Source organism: Lutra lutra, chromosome 10 (assembly GCF_902655055.1).
Source record: "Lutra lutra chromosome 10, mLutLut1.2, whole genome shotgun sequence".
Classification (NCBI taxonomy): Eukaryota; Metazoa; Chordata; class Mammalia; order Carnivora; family Mustelidae; genus Lutra; species Lutra lutra.
The window spans coordinates 31,263,316-31,290,955 of record NC_062287.1 but is presented as its reverse complement, the minus strand read 5'-3'; the positions used below and the strand labels follow the sequence as shown (position 1 = coordinate 31,290,955).

Below are 27,640 nucleotides of genomic sequence, written 5' to 3'. Positions count from 1 at the left end.
TGTAGGGTTTGCATGTGGAGCTCTGGTATGCAAACTACCACTTTGCAGTCACTTAAGAAAGATTGGTCCCTTTTTTCAGTTTTCTTCTCAGCTTTAGTCAGCCTAAGTAGCAGTACCAGTTGCAAAATGGGGATTTCATAAAGGCTCAAATTAATGAATTCATAAAAAACTAATTTGTGACCAAGGTTTAGCATACCCATAGAAAATTTTCTCCCCCCTGTTTTCTAATTTCTATCCCTTTCTTAGTAGCCTTCTAACATTTATATTTCTGTACCCCTTCCTATATATTCTATATATTCCCACTCTGCAAGTTAGTTCTCTATTTTCCTCCTATTTTTAGATTGAATTTCATTTTTATTGAACGTATACAAAGTTTTTAAAAATTTAATAATGTGTGAAGGTTGATAAATTATAAAATACATGAGCTTCCTATCCGATCTCTCTGCTCTAAAGTTCTGTTCCACAAAGTCAAGCACTTTTAATTCTTTAAACTATTATTTTACATTAATTTCCATTTTCCTAAACAATAAACTAGTATATTTTGCTTTAATTTTAGACATTATTAGATTAATTTACCTACAATGGAATATGAATATTACATGCTTTTACAGCACCACAACCACTGCTACTCCATATGTATTTCTGCTCCTGCCGTCCTCCAAATATATAGTCAAGTTTTTTAAAACTTGTGGTTAGTGTTTATATAATACTGAAATTATTGTTCATAGGTAAGCCATACCAAGTTCTATGATTACATTCTTGCATGTTTTTTTTTCCTAGAGTTAATAATTGGCTTGCTCGTAAAATCAGCATAAAATTCTCTTTTCTCAAATGCACAAGCATAATTACAAAACATATCTTAGTATGTTTGAACACATTAGATACATTTGTTTTATTTATTTATTTTTAAAGAGTCATTCCTCCTGAAACTCATTTTAACTGGCTACATTCATAGGTTTACTAGTCCATCTGTTTTCATGGAAGTTCATATTATTTTAATTCTGGGAATTTCCTCTGCCTGTTTGAATTGTTTTCCTAGATCCTATGTTTTGGTTTTTGGTTTATTCCTTCATTTTACTGTAGCACATCTCTCACTATCTTTTTGAGAAATGGTACATGTATAATATTTTTTAATATCTTTGTAAATATTTTTATTCTACCATCAAAACTAGAGTGCCATTTCAAGTGGATATAGTAAATCTAGATTAGAATTAATTTTTCTTCAGAATCTAGCAAATTTCATAGCATAATTCTTTTTTTGTAAATTTTTTTATTTCTTTTCAGCTTAACAGAATTCATTGTTTTTGCACCACACCCAGTGCTCCATGCAATCCGTGCCCTCTCTAGTACCCACCACCCGGTTCCCCCAACCTCCCACCCCTCGCCCCTTCAAAACCCTCAGATTGTTTTCCAGATTCCATAGTCTCTCACGGTTCACCTCCCCTTCCAATTTCCCTCAACTCCCTTCTCTCCATCTCCCCTTGTCCTCCATGCTATTTGTTATGCTCCACAAATAAGTGAAACCATATGATAATTGACTCTCTGTGCTTGACTTATTTCACTCAGCATAATCTCTTCCAGTCCCGTCCATGTTGCTACAAAAGTTGGGTATTCATCCTTTCTGATGGAGGCATAATACTCCATAGTGTATATGGACCACATCTTCCTTATCCATTCGTCCATTGAAGGACATCTTGGTTCTTTCCACAGTTTGGCGACCGTGGCCATTGCTGCTGTAAACATTGGGGTACAGATGGCCCTTCTTTTCACTACATCTGTATCTTTGGGGTAAATACCCAGTAGTACAATTGTAGGGTCAGAGGGAACCTCTATTTTTAATTTCTTGAGGAATCTCCACACTGTTCTCCAAAGTGGCTGCACCAACTTGCATTTCCACCAACAGTGGAAGAGGGTTCCTCTTTCTCCACATCCTCTCCAACACATGTTCTTTCCTGTCTTGCTAATTTTGGCCATTCTGACTGGTGTAGGTGGTATCTCAATGGGGTTTTAATTTCAATCTCCCTGATGGCTAGTGATGATGAACATTTTTTCATGTGTCTGATAGCCATTTGTATGTCTTCATTGGAGAAGTGTCTGTTCATATCTTCTGCCCATTTTTTGATATGATTGTCTGTTTTGTGTGTGTTGAGTTTGAGGAGTTCTTTATAGATCCTGGATATCATCCTTTTGTCTGTACTGTCATTTGCAAATACCTTCTCCCATTCCGTGGGTTGCCTCATTGATTTGTTGACTGTTTCCTTTGCTGTGCAGAAGCTTTTGATCTTGATGAAGTCCCCAAAATTCATTTTCGCATTTGTGTCCTTTTCCTTTGGAGACATATCTTGAAAGAAGTTGCTGTGGCTGATATCGAAGAGGCTACTGCCTATGTTCTCTTCTAGGATTCTGATGGATTCCTGTCTCACGTTGAGGTCTTTTATCCATTTTGAGTTTATCTTTGTGTACGGTGTAAGAGAACGGTCGAGTTTCATTCTTCTACATATAGCTGTCCAGTTTTCCCAGCACCATTTATTGAAGAGACTTTTTTCCACTGTATATTTTTGCTGTTTTGTCGATGATTAATTGACCATACAGTTGAGGGTCCATATCTGGGCTCTCTATTCTGTTCCACTGGTCTATGTGTCTGTTTTTATACCAGTACCATGCTGTCTTGGTGATCAGGCTTTGTAGTAAAGCTTGAAATCAGGTAACGTGATGCCCCCAGTTTTGTTTTTGTTTTTCAACATTTCCTTAGCAATTCGGGGTCTCTTCTGATTCCATACAAATTTTAGGATTATTTGCTCCAGCTCTTTGAAAAATACTGGTGGAATTTTGATCGGAATGGCATTAAAAGTATAGATTGCTCTAGGCAGTATAGACATTTTAACAATGGATTCTTCCAATCCAAGAGGATGGAATGGTCTTCCATCTTTTTGTGTCTTCTTCAATTTCTTTCATGAGTGTTCTGTAGTTCATCGAGTACAGATCCTTTACCTCTTTGGTTAGGTTTATTCCCAGGTATCTTACGGTTCTTGGTGCTATAGTAAATGGAATCGATTCTCTATTTTCCCTTTCTGTATTTTCTTTGTTAGTGTATAAGAAAGCCACTGATTTCTGTACATTGACTTTGTATCCTGCCACGTTGCTGAATTGCTGTATGAGTTCTAGTAGTTTGGGTGTGAAGTCTTTTGGATTTTCCATATAAAGAATCATGTCATCTGCGAAGAGAGAGAGTTTGACTTCTTCCTTGCCAATTTGGATACCTTTTATTTCTCTTTGTTGTCTGGTTGCTCTTGCTAGGACTTCTAATACTATGTTGAACAAGAGTGGTGAGAGTGGACATCCTTGTGTTTCTGATCTCAACGGGAAGGCTGCAAGCTTTTTCCCATTGAGGATGTTATTTGCTGTGGGTCTTTCATAGATAGATTTTATGAAGTTCGGGAATGTTCCCTCTATCCCTATACTTTGAAGCGTTTTAATCAGGAATGGATGCTGGATTTTGTCAAATGCTTTTTCTGCATCAATTGAGAGGACCATGTGTTTCTTCTCTCTTCTCTTATTAATTTGTTCTATCACATTGATTGATTTGTGAATGTTGAACCATCCTTGTAGCCCAGGGATGAATCCCACCTGGTCATGGTGGATAATCTTTTTAATGTGCTGTTGGATCCTGTTTGCTAGGATCTTGTTGAGAATCTTAGCATCCATATTCATCAGTGATATTGATCTGAAATTCTCCTTTTTGGTGGGGTCTTTGCCTGGTTTGGGAATCAGGGTAATGCTAGCTTCATAGAAAGAGTCTGGAAGTTTTCCTTCTGCTTCAGTTTTTTGAAACAGTTTCAGGAGAATAGGTGTTATTTCTTTGAAATTTTAGTATAATTCCCCAGCCCTTCTGTTTTTTAATTTCCTGTGATGATGTTGTGGATTCATTATTCTGATTTCTTATAATTTTTATTTGACCTCTGTTTTTAGGTTTTCTTTTTATCCATGGGTTTATAATATTTTATGATGGTATGTCTTATGGGTATTTTCTCATTTATTGTGCTTTGTACGTACTGTGAAAATTTATTATGGAAAAATTTTTTCTCAGTTTTAGAAATTTTCATCTATTATTTTTTAGGTAATTTTCTCCTGACACTTTCTTTTTCAGTAATTCTGTCAGTCAGATGTTGGGTTTCCTGATTAATTTCCTTTTTTATCTATTGTCCTTTAGTTCATAGCCCTCTCTTGTTTTATTCATTTACTCATCCCTCATTCTCATTTTCTTCCTTACCCAATAACCATTCCTATTAGTTTAATATGTGTATTTTTGTTTTTTTTGTAAAATTGTTACCATTTTCTATGCATTGCTTTTTAATTTATGTAAATGACTTAGTGTTACTTACCTTTTTTGTATTTTTAAACTCAGAGTTGTGTTTTAAGACCCAACAACATTTAATATTTACTTCTTTTTTTTTTTTTTTAAAGATTTTATTTATTTATTTGACACAGAGAGACATGGTGAGAGAGGGAATACAAGCAGGGGGAGTAGGAGAAGGAGAAACAGGCTTCCCGCTGTGCAGGGAGCCAGATGTGAGGCTCAATCCCAGGACCCTGGGATCATGACCTGAGCTGAAGGCAGACGCTTGTCTAAGCACTGAACCACGCTGGTACCCCTTAATATTTTCTTCTGACTTTTGCCAAGCACTCCACGGTTTGAATCAAGTTCATTTTATGTCCATTAATGAATATACTGGCTATCTTCCCGTCCCCACAGATGCATATCCTCATTTGTGTTTATGAACTTTTTGTGTTCTTAGGGCCACTTAGTAGTGCAACATCTCTCTTTAGAAAAAGTCTGCACCACTGTACTATTCTGCCAGTAATATATAAAGGCTCCTGTATCTTCATATATGCTCAATGTACATACACATATAGCATTAATCAACCTTCTAACTTTTGTCAATATCTGAGACAGTGTGATATCCCAATATTTTAATTTGCTTTTTTTTAATTACTAATGAATTTTAACAATTCTTCATTTGCTTGTTACCCTTTGGACCTTCCTCTTCTGTGTCTTACACCTTCATATTTCTTTCTTTCTTTTTTTTTTTTTTTTTTTTTTTAAATCATTCCAGTTTGTAGAAGTTCTTCATAAAGGCCAATATGAAACCCTTGGTCCTTGTGAGTTTGATCACGTGGTAGTGGTAGGGTAATTGGAAATGAGGAAGATGTGGTGAATTATAGTGTGACAGCTACCCAGAAGGGCGACCTTTTGGAATGTTTATGTTTCAGCATATTGAGGAGGAAGGACTTGGTGGACAGTGTTTCAGGAGACTGGGAATGGTTGGGTAGCGTTACCACAGGAGGGATATTGCTGTGTGAGCTATACTAAGATTCTCAATAACCTTGGTTTCTGGTTACCAGGAATCTCCTGGGCCTTAGGAAATTCCTAACTGCTAAGTTTCCTACAACCCTGCAGCATGTGGTCATAATATCCTAGCATCTGGCACTTTGGGACTTAGAGATGATGATGTCGCCCTGGACTGCCGTTCTAATGAGTGAGTAAATCCAACCATCAGAAGAAGTCTAGCCAGGATTGGTATTCAGTGCTATAACTTATCCTCTCAATACCTAGTACAATGCCAGTTATAAGAAGTCCACATATTTTTGAATAAGGAATTTAGCTATTCGTTTAAATTATAATTCTTTCTATTTTTAAAAAAGATTTTATTTATTTGTTTATTTATTTGACAGACAGAGATCACAAGTAGGCAGAGAGGCAGGCAGAGAGAATGGGGGAAGCAGGCTCCCTGCTGAGCAGAAAGCCCGATGTGGGGCTGATCCAGAACCCTGAGATCATGACCTGAGCCGAAGGCAGAGGCTTAATCCACTGAGCCACCCAGGCACCCCTATTCTTTCTTTTATTATTTTTACTGCTATGCATTCACTTGAAGGATTTTTTCATAATATACACGAACTGCTTATTAACTAATAGGTGTACTAACACCATGACATAATTAGTTGCATGCGAAATTTCACAGTATCTTGGTTGATAATTATAACATTGAAATAGTCTTAAAATTTGATGTATAAATTTTAAACTAAATATGTGGTTTTTTGTTTTCTTTTTCCTTTTTCTTTTTCTTTCTTTTTCTTTTTTTTTTTGAGAGAAAGAGCGAGAGCAGGCTGGGGAGTAGAGGGAGAGAGAGAATCTTAAGCAGGCTCCATGCCCATGTGGAGCCGGAAGCAGGGCTTGATCACACACCCTGCGATGATTACTTGAGCTGAAATCAAGAGTTGGATGCTTAACTGACTAAGACATTAAATGCCACATGTGTTCCGTTTTTTAAAAAAGAAATATATTATTTCTCAAACTTTTTATTTTTAATAATTTATATCATGGCAACATTAAAATAAACATTGCTGACATTGTTTAAACAAAACTTTGCAGTGGTCTATAGAAAAAAGTGCAATTAGATAACATTTTGAGAATTTGTATTTGTGATTTTCTAAATGTTGTGGTAGATTCTGTTCTTTGTCTTTGGTACGCTCTTGTGGTCATTGGAAGGGATTGGTTTGGCCTTCTTTTAACAATTATGTATAATTTCATGTTTTTATCTGCATGGTAGATCTATAGTTTTTATAATTATTTGACTTTTTTTTTTCCCTTTTTTTTTTTGGCTATATACAGATTTGGAGTAAAATTGACACTTGGAGTTTCCCTCCCATTCCTTACTTTACTGTGTAAAGTGAGGGTGTGGCATAACCACTGTTGCTATTCTTAGAAGCTAAGATATAATATGGCCACTGTGCTTAGAGTAAATGTAGTGTCATTTGGAAAGCAGATTGATTGCAGATCCAGAACTTACCTTATACTTTTGCTAGCTAAAATTGGGTTTGGGGAATAATTTGCTATTTTGGATGATCTCCTTTTAAACTTTATAATACATATACTCACATGCATCCAAACATCACACATATATACATACATATATATGACTTCATTTTAAATGATTACCTAGTTCAAAGATCGTTAACTGGATTTACAGAAAATGTAACACTATAGTGGAGTCTCCCTTTTTGAATCATGCTGTGACAATGAGACAGGAATCACATAGAGCATTTAATAAAGACTCATGGGTATTTTTCCTTTTGTCTGCAGCATTTGTTTCAGAGTAAATTTTTAGCTTGATATCCAGAACATACAACTCAAAGAATAAGCGTAGCTGTATGGTGTTAAATGAGTAAGTCCAAGTGAGACTTGGCTTCCATGAGGAGTATATCATGGCTTTTGGGACAGATGTGAATTTCAAGGAGAAATGCTCTTTGTTTTTAAGAACATGCTTCCCCACATTATAGTTGTCCTTCTTGTGGCCTACTCAGCTCTTTAATTTTATGCTAGATCTAAGTGTGTTTTTGTTTTCTACATCACTGGAATCTTTGAGTAGATCTTTTTTGCTGGCCTGATGGTGTGAAGCACTAGGGTTTGAATAAGAGTCCAGGAAGTGCTCTGGGAATGATTTTTGTATTGCCAGGAATGCTGACGTATTGGCACTGAATTAATGTTTCCAAAAATGCCATCAAACATTCAACTGAAAACAAAGATACTAGTGTTGTCACTGCAGCTGTGTTCTCTTCATCTTTACCCAGTTTCTTCTATGCATAGCAAATGATTTTAAGTTCCCTAGCATAAGATAAAAGTGAATCAGTCTTGTGTACTATACTATAATGCAACCGGTTGCCCGCCAGTATTTGTGCACATTGGGATTGAGTTAAACTATTTGTGTGGAATTGTCCCTGGTATCATGGATATTGGTTTTTTGTTTGTTCGTTTGTTTGCTTTTAAACAAATGGAATATCTGTGAGGGACTATGGTGCCCAGTGTAATAAGAGGAAGAATTTCACTTTTTCATTAAATATTTATTGAGCACTCTCTCAAATATTCAGTTTGAAAGAGGATAGGGTATATAAATAAATTTCTCTGCTACAGTGTTATACATGAACACCATGAGAAACCCATATATAAAGCTCTATGAGTATTCAAAAGGGAGAAAAAGTTGATGGAAGGGACTTGTGAATGAGGCCTGTATGAGTTGGATACTAAAAGTGGTTGTAACTTGAATATGTAGAAATTGGAAGAAATGAGCAGTTATGTCAAAGGAGAGATGGCCAGGAAAGAAAAAAGAAAAGGAGCTCAAAAGTGCTAGTGAGAGAGCCTTTTTGACAGGTTGACTGGGCAGGTCAATTGTGTGCATGAAATACTAGATGAAAAAGTAAACTCCAGGGACGCCTGGGTGGCTCAGTGGGTTAAGCCGCTGCCTTCGGCTCAGGTCATGATCCCAGGGTCCTGGGATCAAGTCCCGCATTGGGCTCCTTGCTCAGCAGGGAGCCTGCTCTCTCGCTGCCTCTGCCTGCTTCTGTGCCTGCTTGTGTGTACTCTCTCTCTCTCTCTGACGAATAAATAAAATCTTAAAAAAAAAAAAAAAAGTAAACTCCACTGAAAAAATGGTGAAACGTTCACCCAGGTATCTTGTTAAAACTGTAGAGAGGACAAGCTCTTCCCTTTCTAACCTTGGACTTCCCTGCTTCCTTTTGGGTCTGCTACTCCACATTTTGTAATGTGAGTTTCTCAGTAGACTTTTTTTTTTTTTTTTAATGTGAATGCCACTTTTTTTTTTTTTTTTTTAATTTTGTTTCTCCTAGTAGGACCACGTTTTGTCCTTACGTAATGAAAATCCTTTGGAGATTTTGAATTTTCTCATTTATAGGTCTAGTAGTTGAATTTACAAACATATTAGTACTCTTAAATGGTCCAAAAGTGACTTGAGTTTTGCAGTACAACCCTACTTGCTCTTCCCATTCAGTGTAATTTTATCAGTTAACCTTCTAAAGTTCCATATTTGGAACTAGATCCTAGTGGGTTAAAAGCATCAAAGGTGCCAGTGGATCAAAATAGAATTACTTGGATCTATCAATCTCAGTCTGACAACCTCAGATAATGTGAAAAACAGGCGAGAGCCCTGCTTCTCTTATCCTTTTCTCCTTTCCTCCCCTTCTTCTCCTGTCCCTCTGTACAATTATTCATCTATTTTCTTAAAATTTTTCTTTTTTTTTCCAAATATATATGTATTTATTTATTGTTATATTAGCCACCATAAAATACATCATTAGTTTTTGATGTAGTGTTCCAAGATTCATTGTTTACCTAAACATGTAATATGTGCCCTCCTTAATACCTATCACCAGACTCACCCATCCCCTCACCTCCTCCCTTCCAAAACCCTTAGTTTGTTTCTCTGAGTCCACAGTCTCTCATGGTTTGGTTTTTCTACTGATGTACAACACAGTGTTATATTAGTTTCACATGTGCAACATAATGATTTGACAACTCTATACAGTATACTGTGCTCACCACAAATGTAGCCACCATCTGTCACCATACAACAGTGTTATAGTACCATTGTCTATATACCAATGCTGTACCTTTCATCTCTGTGACTTAATTTATTCCATAAACTGGAAGCCTGTTATTTGCTACTCCCCCAAAGTATGACACACTTCATAAATTTGTGTGTCATCCTTGCACAGAAGCCGTGCTAATCTTCTTTGCATTGTTCTAATTTTAGTATGTGCTGCTGTGAATTGAGCTCATATCTAACTATTATTCTTTATTAAACTCTTTCAAATAGTTAAGCAAATGAAATAAAGCATTATGTATGATAATCATAGAGCTTGCTAAGAATAATAATTCCCAAACCTCTGGTTGGTGGAAATAGGAATTTACATTTTGAATAGGCTTAAAAATACTTGACTGTTATTAAAGTGGTTCAGGCATTATACTTCCAGAAACACTAAAATAAAAGCAAGTAACAGTACTTCTTTGGCCAATGAATTTTATAAGTCTGATTACCTAGTATTTACTTCATATGGACTCATAAATGGAAAAAACAAAAAACAAAAACAAAAAAACTTGCCTGGTTTGGGACACCTGGGTAGCTCAGTCGGTTGAGCATCTTACTTTTGGTTTTGGTTCAGGTCATGATCTCAAGGGTCCTGAGATCAAGCCCTGTGTTGGTCTCTATGCTCAGTGCAGAGTCTGCTTGAGATTCTCTGTTCCTCTTCCTCTACCCCTCCCACTTGGGCTGTCTCTCTCTCAAATAGGTAAGTAAATTTTAAAAACAAAACAAAACGAAACAAAAACCCTTACCTGGTGGATAACATATTTATAGATGGAGAAGTTTATATGCCCAGGATTTTATTCCATTTGCATTTGTATAAGAGTATGCCACAGGATGAAATGTAGAGTTGTCCTCCTCTTCCACAAAAGGCCAGCCTGGTTACAGTTTCCCTATAAATCAATGTAATTTTGGGAAATTTTAGGGAAAAGCAAAGGTCAGCTATTATAGTTATGATAAGTATATGATAAAGATGTTGCTAATCTTTTTGGTTTGACTTTGAAACATCTTATTTCATTATTTCATGCTACCAGCTTTTAGAAGTCCATTTTTCACCATCAAGAATGAATTGTTTGAAATATCAGGTATCTTTTTGTAGCTGTGAAATAATGATTCCTTGAAAAGAGTCTGTGTGAGCAGTTCCCCAAACTGGTCACATATTAACTAACTAATACCACCAAAAAGCATAAATGAGACATTTTCTCTTGGCCCTATCTCAGACTTACTAGAGCAGAATCTCGTGTTAAGAGTCAATTATAAAGTTCTCAGAGGGATTCTACTGTAGCCAGCCTGCCTCCCTCCATACTATATAGTTCCATGAAATTCTTTGAGAATATTTGAATACATATTTGAATACATATTCAAATTACTTGTTTCACATTCTTTTTCATACTCCATCAAGTTTTGTGCTTAGTTGGAGCTCACTAAATCTTTATTAAATACTTGTTTTGGACATTTGATGGGAATGTTAAAAAATCAGTTTTATTCTCGAATTAGAATGTTTTGTTGTTATTGTCATCTCCTAGGATGGAAAGAAGAAGTTTGACAAGGAGAGTGAAAAGTACTATTCTATTCTTGATAAACATTTAAATTTATCTGCAAAGAAAAAGGAATCTCATTTGCAAGAGGTAAGCTTTTCCACTTGAATTGTGAACAAGACATTAGCATTAAGTCATGTGAAATCCAAATTTCCAAAGGTGGTAGTATCTCAGAATCTGCTACTCTATAATTAAAAAAAATGATAATAGGAGTTAATTGAGCACTTACAATGGACAGACACTGTGCTGAGCATTTCACATGCTTTATGACCCTTAATATTAACAGTTCCAAGTAAAAGATTAGTTATTTCCTGCAATGATGAGAAAGAATGAAATAAGATATTTTTTTTTCCTCCTTGGGTATATTTTCAAAGACAGGATCTACCAAATTGATGGAGTAGCTTTTTTAAAATATCTACTTTTAAGGAGTTGCTTTTGCATTAGGGGTAAAACAGATACAAAATTACACGTTTTAAAATCTTTAAAAAAAATTAAAAAAAATTTCAATTTCTTAAAAAAACAAGTCAGCAGAAATTTTAACCTCTATGCATTTAAACAATCAATTTTTTCTTTGTTCTGAAATATTTATTCTCATTGGTAGTTTTTAACTATAACTAATAAAATTGAGTAGTTCTTTTACTAAGTCATAGTACAGTTGCAGTACAGTGATGAGCTACATTTAAAAAAAAATTTGGACTCTCTTGACGTTATGATCTAGGCATCAATAAAATCTTGAAACACAGTGCATGGACATCAAACCCAGTATGGTTGGGAGTTGTTGAGCTAGTTCAACGGTTGCGCCTTACTCCAGACCTTTGCAAGGAATCTTATTCTGTGCTGAGTCTCCTCCAGTATCTTCTTTCTCTTCTGTCTGTACTTCTACGTATCATAGTTAAGAACCTCTTTCAAATGCCTCCTCTTAATCTTTCTAGTAAAGGTATAAACCTTACTGAACTACTTATCAAATTCAACCTGGTTCTCTGTTTTCCTTATTCCTTTTTTTATTTACCTTACCTCCACATTTACCCACCAGGCATACTTGACAAGTTAGAATTTGGATGCAGTGAGATGGAGTCAAAAGTTATGGGAGGTTGTTTTTACTTCTGCTTCTTTTTTTCTGTACTCTTATGTTCTTATTGAGGGGACTGAATTTCTTCATTTAAAAACTTTTTTTAAAAAGTTTAATATTTGGAATATTTGTTATTTGAATATGTGTTCATGATAAATAATATCTTGTTATTAGTGCCTATTATTAAAATAGGATATATTAGTATCCAATTTGTGCTGAGGGAAAGAATTTCTGGCTAAATTAAGATGGAGAAAAACTATCATTAAGAAAAGTCATATCTCGGGAAAAAAAAAAAAAAGAAAAGTCATATCTCGGGCGCCTGGGTGGCTCAGTGGGTTAAGCCGCTGCCTTCGGCTCAGGTCATGATCCCAGGTCCTGGGTTCGAGCCCCACATCGGGCTTTCTGCTCAGCAGGGAGCCTGCTTCCTCCTCTCTCTCTGCCTGCCTCTCTGCTTACTTGTGATTTCTCTCTGTCAAATAAATAAATAAAATCTTAAAAAAAAAAAAAAAAAGAAAAGTCATATCTGAGTTTTCATAGACATATCTAATCTTATGAAGTACTATGTTGTAACTTAATATTATGTTCACAGGTTCCAAACTTCTTAAATGCTTATGTACCTCTTTGGGCATTACACTACAACAAACTTAGGAAAGAATGCATTGCATAGATATAATCTGGTGAAGAAAGTCTTGCCTAATTATCACCAATACACCACTATTTGCCATGCCAAGGGCTATGGCCAGGTGCAATTTTAAAAATACAATGCCTCTAAAGCAATGGTGCTTTTTAGGGTCTCTAAAGGGTATATGTTTTTCAGATTCTTGGTGAATATGAGAGACCACACTTAGACATTACTTAAATAATCAAGCAAGTGCTAACTTTATCTTAATTTTAAAATCCCCTAGAGGATATACTTCAGTTTTCCTTGACAACCTAACTCTATATTTAATATTAGCTTGTTAGTGACCCTCAATTGCTTAGGCTATCGTAGAAAATAATATCTGTTCTGGTTCTATATTTACTTGGAGCCTGGGAAAACCTATAGTATGATTAGCAGCATTCTCTACTTGCCCCACACATGTGGGCACATACTTCTTTTCCAGGAGCCATAGCCCACAACACAAATTGTTGCTGAGTGGCTCCTCAGAGCATGGAATGTAGCCAAGGAAGTATGTGCCTTGTTTTGTTTTGTTTTTTTCCCTCTGCCCTTTCAGGAATCAAACCTGTTGTAGGGAAATGCTACCATACATGTGTTTAATTCTGTAACCTCTCTTCCTTTCCAGAGCAGCTCTGGTTCTTCTGTCAGCACCCTGCTTATTTTCTTCAAAAAGATTGCTCTGTGCCTTCTCACCTGCAGAGCGGAATCCTTGTTGATTTGTTCATGGGAAATAAGTGGTTGTCCACTTTTAGGACTGAATTAGGGGTCAGTTTGTGTTGATAAAGCTACAAGGCCATCATATGGATGGGTCATTGGAGTAAGCAGAATTAGAACCAGACTTGTTAAGATTATAGACTTTATAGACTTTATAGTGAATGAAAAGAAGTAATATTTGATGTATAATTGGACAATGTCTTTCTAAGTATTAAATGACAGGAAGAGATCACATAAAGGAAATGTAGAAAGACCAGAATGCATCAAAATAATTTTTACTTCAAAAGATATTAAATTAAAAGGCTAAATGTTAGGGAATTTGTACAACAAATGACACAGGATTACTATCTCTTATATACAAGTTGCATTTGCAAATCAGTGTGAAAAGGTCTTCAATGGAAATTATGAAGTAAAAATTGGAAAGAGCAGAAAATGGAGGGGAAGATGGTGGCAGAATAGGAAGACCCTACCTAGGTTTGCCTCATCCCATGAATCAAATAGATAGCTATCACATCATGCTAAATACCCAGAAATTGACCCAAAAACGTTCAGGAAAAAACTCCACAACTAAAGGGAGAGAAGAGGCCACAACAAAGAAGGTAGGAAGTACAAAAACATAGTTTGGGAGAGAAATAGATCATGGCCATTGTGGTAGGGGTAGCCACAGTCGCTGAGAAGGGTGAGAGAGACAGACTAACACATGAGGAAGGAGGGGAGCACAGTAAAGAAATGAATTCGCACAGCAATTGGCTTTTTAGAAAGCAAGAGGAACTGAATTTTGAATTTCGCAAGTTCTGGCAACCATGGGGCTTAAAGCCTGAAGTTCTAATGGTCAGCAGGCTTGGCTCAGGGAGATCCTGGCAGCATTGGGATTGCTCTTGGAGAGAAGGCAGGGTAAACAGCTTGTGGGCATACAGCGTGGAAACAGTGATCTGAAGAGCACCTGGGTCACCCAGTGAAGAGGTTATTTGCTTATCTTGGAATATGTGCCAAAGAGGCAACATTCACAAAGAGACCCCTCCCAGAACAAAAGAAATGGCAGGTGCCATTTCCCTCCCCTGCCATTCAGCATAAGCACAAGGCTACCTGTGGAAACCACCCCCTTGTGGAACCACCCTTCTCAGTCATGCTTGCCTTGGTCACAGAATTGCAGCCTGCCCCCCCCCCCCCCCCCCCCCCGCCCCCGGCAGGTCAGCCAAAATCCTGCCAACACTGCCAACACTGCATCTCCAGTTGCAGGAACTTTGTGGAGCCTAGGTTCTAGTGGCAGTGGCAGTATGTCTCATTTCACAAGCAGACCAGAGCACACCTAGTTGAAAGGCACCACATTCAGGCTAGGGACCAAACATGGCCTGGAAAGGCAAAGAGAGCCTCTGCAGATGACTGGTCTGAAGGATAAAGCAGCCAGGACACAAGAACAGAGCACATTAAGCACACATTGGAGATAATCCCAGAAGTGCTGGGCCCTGGGAAATAAAGGGACACTACAAGTGGTACACTATCGTACCTCTTCTTTATAAGGCCATTACTCTAAAGAATAGGAAATGTAACTGACTTTCCTAACATAGTCACAGAGACTTAAACAAAATGAGAAGACAGAGGAACTTGTCCCAGATGAAAGAATGGGACAAGAGATCTAAGGCCATGGCCAAAGATCTAAGTGAAGCAGATATAAGTTACATGACTGAGAGAGAATTTAAAGTGGTGATCATAAAGATACTTGCTATGCCTCAGAAAGGAGTAGAAGGCATCAGTGAGACCCTTAACATGTAGATAAGAAATAACATAGCAGAGATAAAGGGCTCAATAAATGAAATGAAAAACACACTTGATGGAATAAATAGCAGGATGGAAGAAGCAGAGGAACAAATTAATGACCTAGGAGTTAGAGTAATAGAAAGTAATCAAGCAATTACTCCAAAAATAGAAAAAAGAACTATGCAAAATAAGAATAGAGTTAGGAAAATTAGTGACTCCATCAAACATAATAACACTATTATGGAAGTTACAGAAAAGAGAAAAAGGAGGCAGAAAATTTACTTGAAATTCAATGATAGCTAAAAATTTCCCTGTCTGGAAAGGAAACAGATACCCAGATCCAGAAGACACAAAGAAACAAAGTTTAAAAAACAAAGTTAAAAAAAAAAAAAAAAAAGCACATCCACACCAAGACATATTGTGATTTAAAAAAAAAAAAAAAAAAGAAAATACAGTGATTAAAAAAAAATAAAGAAAGAAGCAAGAGAAAGAAGACAATTACATACAAGGGAAAACCCCTTAAGGGTATCATGGGAAATTTCAGCAGAAACTTTCTAAGCCAGAAGGAAGTGGCAAGATATATTCATGATGCTGCCTGGGAAAAATGTGCAGCCAAGAGTACTCTAACAGCAAGGCTATCACTCAGAATAGGAGAGATAAAGAGTTTTCCAGACAAATAAAAACTAGAGAGTTTCTGATCAATAAGCCAGCCCTGCAATAAATATTGAAGGGGGTACTCTTAGTGGAAAGGAAAGACCATAAGTAGGAGTATGAAGGAAGGAAACAAAAACAAACAAACAAACAAAAAGTATGAAGGAAGGAGAAAAAAAAGTAAAAATGAATATTGTTTATAAAGTCTCAGTCAAGGACCCACAAAATAAAAGGTTGTAAAACATGGCACCATATACCTAAAACATGAGGAAGACAAGAGGTTCATCTTAATACAGACTACTGTATACGGAAGATGTTATATACAAGCCTAATGATGATAAGCACAAATCAAAAACCACTAATACATATGCAAGAAATAAAGAGAAAGGTATCCAAATATATCACTAAAGAAAACCAGCAAACCATGAAAGAGAGAAAGACAAAGGATCAGAGAAAGTCTTCAGAAACAACCACAGGCCAGGTAATAGAATGGCAATAAATATATCTATAAATAATTACTTTGAATATAAATGGTCTAAATGCACACTATCAAAAGACATTGTGACAGAATGAATAAAAAAGCAAGACCCATCAATATGCTGCCTATGAGAGATTCATTTTAGAGCTAAAGACACCTACAGATTGAAAGTGAGGGTTTGGGGAAACATCTATCATGCAAATGGATGTCAAAAGGAATCTGGAGTAGCAATATTTATATTGGTACTTATATTTAAAGTAAACTTTAAAACAAATAGTGTAAAAAGAGACAAAGAAAGACCCTAAATAATAATAAAGGACAATCCAACAAGAGGATATAACAATTATAAATATTTATGTACCCGATTACATAAAATGGTTAATAACAAACATAAAGGAGCTAATTGATGATAATGCAATAGTAGTAGGGGACTTTAACACCCCACTTATATCAAAACACAAATCACCTAAACAGAAAATCAGTAAGGAAACAATGGCTTTGAATGACACACCGGAGCAGACGGATTTCACATTCAGAACATTCCATCCTAAAACAGAAGAATGCACATTCTTTTCAAGTGCACATGGAACATTCTCCAGGATAAATCACATATTAGGCTACAAAGGAAGCCTCAACAAATTCAAAAAGATCGAATTCTTACCATGCATCTTTTCTAACCACCACACTATGAAACTAGAAGTCAACCACAGAAATAATTTGGAAATACCACCCATGCATGGGGGTCAAATAACATGCTACTAAACAATGAATGAGCCAACCAGGAAACCAAAGAAGAAATGAAAAAGTACATGGAAGAAAAAAGAAAAAGAATAAAAAAGAAAAAGAGAAAATGCAATGCTTCAAAACCTTTGGGATACAACAAAAATGGTTCTAAGAGAGAACTTTGTAGCAATACAGGTCTACCTAAAGAAGTAAGAAAAATCTCAAATAAACAACCTAATATCACAGCTACAGGAGTAGAGAAAGAACAATAGACAAAATCAACAAAAAGAAGGAAATAATGAAGCTTAGAGCAGAAATTATTGATAGAGAAACTAAAAAAAAAAAAAAAAAAAAACGACTAGAAAAGATCTATGAAACTAAGAGCTAGTTTTTTTTTTAAAAATCAGTAAAATTGATAAACCTCCGGCCAGACTTATCAAGAAAAAAAGAGAAACTACTCAAACAGAATCACAAATGAGAGAGGAGAGATAACAACTGACACTACAGAATACAAACAATAATAAGAGAATAGTATAAAAAACTATATGCTAGCAAGTTGGACAACCTGGAAGAAATGGATAAACTCCTAGCAACATATAACCTAACAAACGGAACCAGCAAGAAATAAAAAATTTGAAGAGATTGATAACCAACAAACAAACTGAATCAGTAGTCAAAAAATTCCCGAAGCCAAAAGTCTAGTCCAAGATAGTTTCACAGGCAAGTTCTATCAAATATTTAAAGAAGAGTTAATACCTATTCTTCTCAAACTATTTCAAAAAATAGAAAAGGAAGGAAAACTTCCAAATTCATTCTAGGAGGCCAGCATTACCCAGATACCAAAACCAGATAAAGATGCCACAAGCGAAAAAGAGAACTACAAGCCAATATCTCTGATGAACATAGTTGAGGATATCCTCAACAAAATACTAGCAAACAAAAGCCATACATTAAAAATCATTTCCCACAACTGAGTGGAATTTATTCCTGGGATGTAAGTCTGGTTCAATATTCATAAGTCAATCAACATGATAAACCACATCAATAAAAGAAAGTATAAGAACCATATGATATTTCAATGGATGCAGAAAAATCATTTGACATAGTACAACACCCATTGATGATAAAAATCTTGAACAAAGTAGGGTTAGAGGGAATATACCTCAACATAATAAAAGCTGTATATGAAAAATCCACAGCAGATGTTATCCTTTATGGGGAAAAACAGAGATTTCTTTTCTAAGATCAAAAACAAGATGAGGATTTCTACTCTCACCACTTTTATTCAACATAGTACTGGAAGTCATGGTCAGAGCAGGCAGACAACAAAAAGAAATAAAAGGCATCCAAATTGGATGCTAGAACTGATAAATTCAATAAAGTCACAGGATATAAAATTAATGTACAGAAATCTGTTTCATTTCTATATACCAATGATGAAGTAGCAGAAAGGGAAATTAAGAAAACAATCTCATTTACAATTGCACCAAAAATAGTAAGATACCTAGGAATTAACCTAACCAAAAACTCTAAAAACTCAAAATGCTGATGAAAGAAATTGAAGATGACAGAAAGAAATGAGAAGACATTCTAAGCTCATTGATTGGAAGAACAAATATTTTTAATATATCTATACTACCCAAAGCAATCTACACATTCAGTGCAGTCCCTCTCAAGATATGAACAGCATTTTTCACAGAAAATAATAGGTCAAATTATCCTAAAATTTGTATGGAAACAGGAAAGACCCTGAATAGTCAGTAATCCTGAAAAAGAAACAAAAGCTTTGGAAGTATCACAATTCCAGACTTTAAGTTATACGACAAAGCTATAGTAATCAACACAGGTACTGGTGCAAAAATAGACACATAGATAAATGGAACAAAATAGAAAACCTAGAAATAAACCCACAATTATATGGCCAGTTAGTCTTTGACAAAGGAGGAGAGAATGTCCAATGGGAAAAAGATCATCTCTTTTAACAAATGGTGCTGGGAAAACTGGACAGCTATATGCAAAAGAATGAAACTGGACCACTTTCTTGACTATACACAAAAATAAATTCAAAATGGATTAAAGACCTGAATGTGAGAACTGACACCATAAAAATCCTAGAAGAGAGCATAGATATAATTATCTGACTTTGGCTATAGCAACATTTTTCTAGATGTCTCCTGAGGCAAGAGAAACAAAGCAAAAATAAACTATTTGGATTAAAGCAAAGATAAAAAGTTCCTTCACAGTGAAGGAAACAACCAACCAAACTAAAGGGAACCTACAGAATGGGAGAAGATGTTTGCAAATGGCATATCTGATAAAGGGTTAGTACCCCCAAAATATAAAGAACTTGTAAAACTCAACACCCAAAACCCAAATAATCCATTTAAAAATGGGCAGAAGACATGAACATTTTCCCAAAGAAAACATACAGATGGCTAACAAAAAATGAAGATTCACATCATCACTTACCATGAGGGATATGCAAATCAAAACTATAAGGTGATTTCACCTCAATCCTGTCAGAATGGCTAAAATAAAAAACACGAAGAACAAGTGTTGGTGAGATATGGAGACAAAGGAACTCTCTTGCATTATTGGTGGGAACACAAATATGATGTAGCCATGAATGGAGGTTTTTCAAAAAGTTAAAAATAGAACTATCTTATGATCCAGTTATCAGGCTACTGGGTATTTACCCAAAGGATATAAAAACACTAATTCAAAGGGTTACATGCACCCTTGTGTTTATTGCAGAATTATATACAATAGCCAGTATATGGGAGCAACCCAAGTGTCCATCAATAGATGAACAGATAAAGAAGTGTGTGTGTGTGTGTGTGTGTGTGTGTGTAATGGAATATTCAGTCATAAAAAAGAATGCAATCTTGCCATTCCCACCAATGTGGATGGAGGTAGGGACTATAATATTAAGTGAAATAATTCAGTTAGAGAAAGACAAATACTGTATGACTTCACTTAATATTTGGAACTTAAGAAACAAAGATGTATGGAAGTGTTGAATCACTGTATGATACACTGTATGTTAACTGGAAATAAATAAAAACCTTAAAAAGAAAACAAAGAGCAAGGGTGAAAGAGAGAGAAGGACACCAAGATTTAAGCAAGCTCTTAATTATAGAGAACAAACTGATGGTTACCACAGGGGAGGTGAGGGGAAAGATGGGTTAGATAGGTGATAGGGATCAAGGAGTGCACTCGTTTGATGAGTGATTGTGTTGCTGAATTACTGTATTTTACACCTGAAACTAATGTAACGCTGTATATTAATTGGAGTTAAAATTTAAAAATTTTAAAAAGAATATAAAAGTATATTTCATCAAAGAAGAAATATAAACCATAATAAGAATTTTAAGTTTCTTTTTTATATAAATACTGTAAGTTTCAGTGTCACACGTATTAAGAAAACAATGCAGTTTAGAAATTGCAGCAGGATATTATTGTAACTTATGAGAATATAATATGCGTAGTGAAGGTGTGGCAAACAGTACACTTTTGTTTTTCTAGTAGGAACATAAATTCATTCAGTCAATCCTAAGGTAAATTTGACAACTTATTTCAACAAAGTTTAAATGTGCAAGATAATTAAAATGATTATGCTGGCCAGAATTTACTTAAGAGGAATTATCAGTCATGAGCAAAACAATAAATTGTATAAATATGTTGATGCAAGAATTACAGGGTAAAAATTGAGAAATATCTGAAGTGGCACAAATGAATAATTGGAATAAATATGCCAATATAACTTGGTGAAAATGGAGTGTAATATGGCTGTAAAAGGTTCTATTTGCAAATTATTTAAAGATATTGAAAAATACTCACTAGATAAAGTGGGGGGGAAAAGTAGAGCTTAAACCAGAATATGCAGTATTATTCAGGTTTGTTTAAGTTTGTGTGTACATATCAAAATATAAATGGTAGGATTATAATTCTTGTTTTTATATTTATGTTTTAATAATGAATAATGAGTAAACTTACAATAATGAATATATATTTCTTTTATAATCTGGAAAAGAAAACAGAGGAGAAAAAGGGTCCACATATCACTAAATAGTCTTTCAACAGGTTCCTTTTATCCCCACCTCCTAAATGAAGGGAATCCCTTAGAATCTATGTTTATGTCTCTATTATAGCATATGTGTCCCTGAAATCTCTTCTTCTGTATTGCATGTAACATTTTAATGACTATCTCCTGGGTAAAGATTTCATCATACCTGACCACCTGCACTGCCTATTGCTGATTCCCAGGACTTCAGACTATCAATTCTTAGTGAATGTGTGAAATTCCCCATCCTGATTTTCTCAAATTTGCTTCTGTTTCTCATTTATTTAATTCTCAATTAATGCTGGTATTATCTCTTGTTATCAAAATTATCTTTAAGTTTTAAACTTAAACTTGGGAGCAACCCAAGTTGCTTGCTTCCCCCTTGCTTCTCATACCCACATCTTTCAATTTCTCTTTCTTACTGGGATATATAAACACCTTTACCCCTATCAAATAACTGGTCTTTTATCATCACATGCACCCAGTCCTGCCTTTTAATCAAAATATTCTATACTGTCCTCACTTTAATCTTCTTGAAATGCTGCTTTGACAAATCAACATCTTCCTCAAGCTTTTGTCCTGTTTATATGATGAAGTTTGCACTCATTCTATCTTATGCCTTTACTCTCATTTCTTATTATTCCAAACCTGGCAGTCTTCTGAAACATAACTTTTCTTGACTTTATTCCCTCTCTCAAACTCCTCTCCTTTTATTTCCACCTACTCTAAAGCTCTTCATTTTTCAGGGTCCAGCTTAAATTCTTTCTCCTCTGGAGGTAATTTGACAAATATCACATGGAACTATTTTCTTTATCTTAAGTTGACGTATGTAACTTATTGGAGCTGGGGGAGAATTTATGTATCTGAGAACTATATGGTTTTCTTAAGAAATTAACTTCTTTCTTTTTTTAGCAAGATGACTTTACTGTCCCCTTCATCTTATAAATGGCAGTTTATACATAATGTTCTGACATAAATATTTCTAGTGCTCCCTCTCAATTTTAAAAGTTGGGACAATAAGTTACATGGTTATCTTACTGATCCAGTACAGAATACATAGCAACAACTGTTACTGGATGTATGAGCAAGTGCCTTCTAGTGAACCACATGCTATGAGCTTAAGTACTAGAGGGAGTCACCTTAAATAAAAGAATGCTTTTCTAAATTTCATACTGAAAAGTAATTAAGCTATAGTATTTCTTAAGCTCTGTATATTCTGGGTGACTCTTCAAAGCAGGTTCAATATATTGAATATCGTTGTTTAGGTTGGAGATGATTGAAAACTTGCATTACTGACAAACAATAAGAGCATTTATTTTCTTTTATTCCCCTTTGTGCTCCCACTCCCTATCTTTTGATAACATAAGATTGTGTGTGGCCAATAAGTTTCTGAGGAAATAACTTAATACTCTTAGGTCAGGGACCTAAAGTCAAGACCACTCCTAGGTTTGGCGATTTGCTAGGAGGACTCACTGCTATGATTTATTACAGTGAAAAGATACAAAGAAAATCAACAGAAGTGCGTAGAATGAAGACTGAAGGAAAGCAGACACTAACATGCAAGAGTCCTCTCTCAGCAGAGACAGATAGAACATGCTTAATTCCCATAGCCATCAATTGTGACAGCACATGTAAAAATGTTATCTATTAGAAGCTCATTATAGACCGAGTGCCCATAGTTTTTATGGGGGCTGGTCACATAGGTAGTCTCTGCTTGTCGTATCCTTAAATTCTAGACTCCCAGAAGGAAAACAGGTGTTTGTAATAAATCATATTGTTGGCACAATTTAGGCACAGGGAGCTACTCTTTCCTGTTAGGGTGGTAGGTACCCTCCTGAAATCCACATTCCCAGATACCAGCAAGGACTGGCCTTGTAAACGGACCTTTCAGTGGAGAGCATTTAGGTCTTCACAGTTTTGTTGACCACAAGTAGCCATCTATGCTGTAAAGGTGTCTCAAGATTTTAGTTTGTTCCCATGTGCTAGTCTATAGAATCAGTGTCATTATATTTTAAAATAAAGAAAAGCTTCAAAGGTAACTTGTGGCATAGATTTTTCTCTCTGAGATTGAAAACATTCTCAGAAGGTTTACACCCAGTGTTATACTGGAGCTTTCTTTGGAGAGCTGATTTTCTTATCTTTTGCTAACTTCCACATTCAGTGATGGTAGGTTTGTGGTTTGGAACTGGCTATTTTGGGAATATTTACACCACAGAAACCAGCATAGACTGCAAATCAGACATTCCCACCACAGACCCAGTTGTTAAACTGAGCATATCACCACCTATACCTCCTTACCATTCATTCTGTAAATACTGTATTCTTCTAACAGTGATAAAAAGAAAATATATATAGGTATATATATCCTAAACTGTCTTCCGGGAGCTGAGAAGCTTCTGGTTCAAATTTCCTACCTGATTTATATGTTCTTTTGTATATTAGTTTGGAAACTTGGAATTCCCAACTCATTAGAGAATGAGTTGCTAATAATATTGGATTATTTTTATTTATATAAATAAATTAATAGTAAATAATTATTACTAAAGGTGTTTCAAATGAAATTTTAATATGCTCTGATGATGTTCAAGCCAACAAACCTAATTTTATCTTTTTTAAAGCTTTTCTATGTGAAATTATTGTAAATGGCTCCAAAGTATTTTCTATTCCCAAATTATTGTTGGTGGATGCTTAATACTCCAGAGAGCCCATTCTTTTCTTTTCATCTGCTCTTGGTAATATCAACTGGCAGTGAAGAGTACAAAACTGGGAAAGAAAAGTAAAATTATGATTCTCTACTAAATTAAATCAGTTTTAAAAAGTACATCAGAAGATGATAATAGGTATGAAGGAGAGGCAACATCAAAAATAAAAGAGAAAATTATCTCGATAACACTTTCTCCTACTTCATCAATAGAACCCTATTGTAGTTATGCATAATAAATGTGCATAACATTGATAAAGCATGATTCCCTAAGTTAGAACTATTTAATTTTTTTTTCTGAGATTTTACCTAATGATGTGACTCTACTGAATATTCTCAAATGATTCTCCCTCAGTAAAAATCCAAATTTGTTACAAAGTATCTTAAGATTTTTTTACAGTGTGATGTCAGCCTTACTTCATTCACCCTCCTATCCTCTACTTTTTTACTCTGTAGACAAACTCTGTCAGTATCTTTCATGCCTCTTTACTTTTTTGTGTTTCCCTATTCACTGCCAGTTGTTCATCTCAAGATTCAACATATACCACCACCATTTTCTTTCTGAATTTTGTTTCTTTTTGTATGATTCCATAGATGTCCATATATATTAATATGCCTTTTTTATATTTTTTATGGTGAATGTTGTATGCTTATCCTCCCTCTCTTCTTCACATTCCATACCATATAAACTCTGGTGGGCAAGGACAGTGTTTTCCTTGTCTCTGTATGTTCAAAGCATAATAATTGCTATATTAAAACTTTTTGTAGAACTTAATTTTTAATAAAAAATTTGAAGTAGAATAGGATTTGAGTCCTTTTCTACGTAGAACTATCAATGATTACTCTTTGTGTCACGATTTGCCTCTTTTTTACTCTTTAGGCAGATACACAGATTGACCGAGAACATCAAAATTTTTATGAAGCATCACTAGAGTATGTCTTTAAAATTCAAGAGGTTCAAGAAAAAAAGAAGTTTGAATTTGTTGAACCGGTAAGTTGCAGTTTCCCTACAAAACAGTAGTTCAACACAGCCTATGAAAACAAAATTTGTAATGTTTTTCTATTGGACATGTGATTTTTAAAAACAAAAGGGAAGGGATGTGTAGAGGAAGGCTACTAGGTGGAGGATAGAGCACTATTAGGGCAGTGGAACTATCCTATATGATACTATACTAGTGAATACATGTCATTATGCACTTGTCAGAACTACAGAATATACAATGAAAAGGTTATAATATAGAGGTTAGTTAATAATAATGTATAATATAGAGGTTAGTTAATAATAATCTATCAATCTTAGGTTTTCATTTGTAACAAATGTACCACACTAATGCAAGATGTTAATAATGGGGGAAACTGGTGGAGGTTGAAGGAACATATGAGAGCTCTTTATATTTTCTACTCAATTTTTATATAAACCTAAAACTGCTCTTAAAAATAGTTTATTAATGGAAATATTAAAAAATGAAAAGGGTTCACCTTATATATATACCTAAGTAAATATAGCTCACCACTAAAGCGACCTATTTACTAAGCCTTTAGGTGAAAGGAGAAAACATAAGGTTATATTTCTCCCTTTGTTCCCTTCCACTTCCTTGCAAGGCTGGAATCTGCCTGACTTCCCTATGAAGTCATTTATCTTCCTAAGTCAGTATAAAAAGTAATGGATTTCCTAATGTAAATTGCATTACAGGAAAGAACAGGTGGCTGGTCTTTATAAGCTTACTTCATTTTCTTAGCATTCTTCCCCAAGTACTACCATAATATGTTACAGTATTGCCTGAGTAGGCACCTTCATAATGCTTCGTCTGTGATGAATCAAAGTAAGTCCTGTAAGTCAAGATAATCTTTGTTAATATATAATGTTCAATTCCCATGAAATGAGTGGATAACAATAGTTAAATACATAGATAATCTAAAAGATGATTTAACCTATATTTTTCTATGTCAGTTAAGAAATCTGTTTATAATAAGAAATAAAATACCTGTTTCTAAGTGGAGATTGTGGGGAAAAGGGAAAAGAAGACACATTTTAAAATGTATTTGATGAAATTTCATTTCTAGATGGAAACCCATCAGTGATTCCTTAAAGATGATGGGAAAGAGGCAGAGCAGATACTGGGAAGAGTTCTAGTCCCTGCCTGGCTCCCAGCCACTTCTACTTTACTTCTCTCCCTCCACCTGAAGCAGTCTGACTCTCTCCTATAAACTGGGCACTTGGCAAGTTTATACGCTTCAGCTGGACAAATTTAAGGAACTGAAGGCCACAACGCAGGCTCAGGGATTTAATTTTTACTGTTTATTTGGGTTAACAGTCTTAACTACAAGTTCTGTTTGCCAAATATCTAAATCCTTAAATTCCTTAGAATGAGTTAGTAACCTCTTGGTTAGTAGATGTTTGGGGGATCTCATTAAATTTTATATGAGTTAGGGGGCCTTCTGAAACTTATCTGTGGCTCAATGAGAACTAAGCAGCCTAACAACCCCCAGTCTAGGAAGATGACCAGTACTTAAAATTCCTTTCCCCTTTTCATTGACGAAATCCTGCCTCTGAATCCTACCATGATTTTTTGAAGCCTCTCTAGTTCCAGCCAAACTTCCTCCTTAGGATCTGTTTCTTGGGATTTCTGAATTTTAGCTCTTCTTGGCACTAAACTTGTGGTGTATGCCCATTATATCTGATGGTATTTTTTCATACTTCTTTCTTGTCTGCTCCCATTCCTTTCAGATACTATTCTTATCTGCTGTGTTGTTTTTCTTCCTTGCACCTGGAATGACCTTTTCACACATGCAATACCCCTCTCCATCTCCCCTGGGGAGCGACATGTCTGGGGAGGGACGGACATTCGGGTAGCCTATCACCCTGTAAAAGCCTCTTTTATAGTGTATCCTGTCTGGGAACAGAGAACTAGACCATTCTGTCAGATGATATCATATATGTAAGGAGAAGACTATAAAATTGTTTGCTCACAGGTGGCTGATAGATAAGAATTTGTGAATTCCTTTGGTAATACATGCAGAGAGGTGGAAACTGTACTTCAACTGAAATGTGTTTTCTTCCTTCCCTCTACCGTATCCCAAACTGTGATGGTCTGATAAATCTTCTGTAATGCATGTCTTTCTTGTGATACCATAATCAAAACCGATGTTAAATTTGTCCTTCTTCCAAAATACGTCCTTGGCTGCTATACATTTATTATTGGACTGTCTGGCCAAACCAAAATAATGCTGTCAGTTTAGCCTTGTTCTCATTTCTAGCCATATAGCTTCACCCACAGGGTTCTATTTAATTTCTTTTGCAGTAATGAGAAGAATGGAAATGGAAGAAATGAAACATGGGCGTGCTGCTCTTTAGGTTATGTATTTGCAAATTAATTCTGAGGAAAGAAATTTTTTTTAATTTCAAAAACAAAGTTCCTAGGAGCTATAAACATGAAACATATTAAGAAAACTAATATTTTACCCTTTTTGTTCTACAGAAAACCTAATTCCTGTTGCATTATTGTTTATATTGCAGAAATCTAGTAGTCTACTCTAGTTTTGGCCCATATTTATTTAACAGATAAACAAAGCAAAATGTTCCAAGGATGGGACCTATCTTCTATAGATTATAGTAGATAGATATAGTTAGATATAATGTAGAATAAAAATTTTAAGTAGAGAATGATCATTGGCACTAAATATCATAAAGTAAGAATGTTGATATGTTTGAGATAATTTTACGTTTTTCAATTAATGTCAAGATCTTACTTCTGGGGGCACCTGGGTGGCTCAGTGGGTTAAAACCTCTGCCTTCAGCTCGGGTCATGATCTCAGGGTCCTGGGATCAAGCCCCACATCGGGCTCTCTGCTC

At 35.4% G+C, this 27,640-nt stretch overlaps 1 protein-coding gene and 1 non-coding gene across 5 annotated transcripts in view; one reads left to right on the top strand and one right to left on the bottom strand.

The window, feature by feature from the left end:
- The window catches only part of ARHGAP42 (Rho GTPase activating protein 42), a 299,718-nt gene that overhangs the window by 185,449 nt on the left and 86,629 nt on the right, over nucleotides 1–27,640 (top strand). For all 4 annotated transcript variants that reach the window (XM_047692080.1, XM_047692078.1, XM_047692082.1 and 1 more), the window contains 2 exons: nucleotides 10,961–11,062; nucleotides 24,668–24,778. In XM_047692080.1, the coding sequence (XP_047548036.1) occupies nucleotides 10,961–11,062; nucleotides 24,668–24,778 (213 nt within the window). The remainder of the gene's footprint in view (nucleotides 1–10,960; nucleotides 11,063–24,667; nucleotides 24,779–27,640) is intronic.
- On the bottom strand, nucleotides 9,523–9,627 carry LOC125080230 (U6 spliceosomal RNA). Its single transcript, XR_007121260.1, has one exon. It is a non-coding gene; the product is annotated as a U6 spliceosomal RNA (small nuclear RNA).